The sequence below is a fragment of the Suncus etruscus genome, chromosome 4, assembly GCF_024139225.1.
Source record: "Suncus etruscus isolate mSunEtr1 chromosome 4, mSunEtr1.pri.cur, whole genome shotgun sequence".
NCBI lineage: Eukaryota > Metazoa > Chordata > Mammalia > Eulipotyphla > Soricidae > Suncus > Suncus etruscus.
The window spans coordinates 49759049-49760191 of NC_064851.1; the positions used below are offsets into that span (position 1 = coordinate 49759049).

The 1143-nt window shown below is 50.0% G+C and overlaps 1 protein-coding gene across 1 annotated transcript; it reads right to left on the reverse strand.

Annotated features, from left to right (window-relative positions):
* Positions 1–183: 183 nt before the first annotated feature.
* Positions 184–1143, reverse strand: LOC126007069 (olfactory receptor 10Z1). Its single transcript, XM_049772577.1, has one exon. It carries the CDS (start codon positions 1141–1143, stop codon positions 184–186), a length of 960 nt encoding a protein of 319 aa, XP_049628534.1.

A 1143-nucleotide genomic window follows, 5' to 3' on the forward strand; every position in this document is an offset into this window, starting at 1 on the left:
TACTACATGAATATCAATTAAGATAAGACCAGATTTTGATTGTGTGAGAAAAGCATAAGGAGCAGAGGCAGTCTTGCCCATAGTACAATAATAATGTCAGGATTCAAGAAGGGCTACCACTGCAGAGGCTGGTGCTCAGTCCTAAACCAGTTCTTGACTTGTTTTCTGAGTTCTTGGGATGCTTTAGCTTTTCCTCAGATATTTGCCTCTGAGTGCATTCCTCAGAGCCATCTGCACTGCTCTATTCCTCAGACTGTAAATGATTGGGTTTAGGAGGGGTGTCACCACTGTATAGGTTACTGCGATGAGTTGGTCCCGCTCCAGTGCATAGATGGCTTTGGGCCTCAGGTACATGAAGGAGGCACAGCCATAATGGACAACAACCACAGTAAGGTGAGAGGCGCAGGTGGAGAAGGCCTTCCTTCTGCCTTCAGCTGAAGGGATCCTCAGGATGGCTGCCAGGATATAGATGTAAGAGATAGCAATGAGGGCAAAGGAGGTCAGCAGGACCAGTAGGCTGAGGAGCAGGACCCCCAGCTCACTCTGACCAGTATCCCCACAGGCTAGGCTCAGCACAGGAGGTGAGTCACAGAAAAAGTGCTGGATCTCATGGGAGCCACAGAAAGGGAGGTGGAAGATTATCAGTGTCATTCCCAGTCCAAAGAGGCACCCACCCAGGAAGGAGGCACTGATCAGCTGGGCACATAGCCCAGGGTCCATGCGGCTGGCATAGTGCAAGGGTGTACAAATAGCCACATACCTGTCAAAGCCCATAGTTGCCAGGAGAAAGCAGTTGGCACAGGCCCACGAGGCTGAGAAGAACATCTGGGTAGCACAGCCCACAAAGGAGATGCTCTGCCCACCCCAGACAAGGCCAGAGAGCATTTTAGGAATTATGCCCAATGTGTAGCAGGTCTCTGAGAAAGACAGGAAGGACAGAAAGAGGTACATGGGGGTGTGCAGGTGGCTGTCAAGCCTAATGACGATAATGATAAATACGTTGCTAGTTAGGGTGATGAGATAAAGGCAGAGGAACACTGCAAAAAGCAGCAGCTGCAGCTCCCCAAAGCTTGAGAAACCCAGGAAGACAAACTCCCTCCCAGAGGTTACATTGACTGGTTCTTCTCTGAGTGACATCTTCAT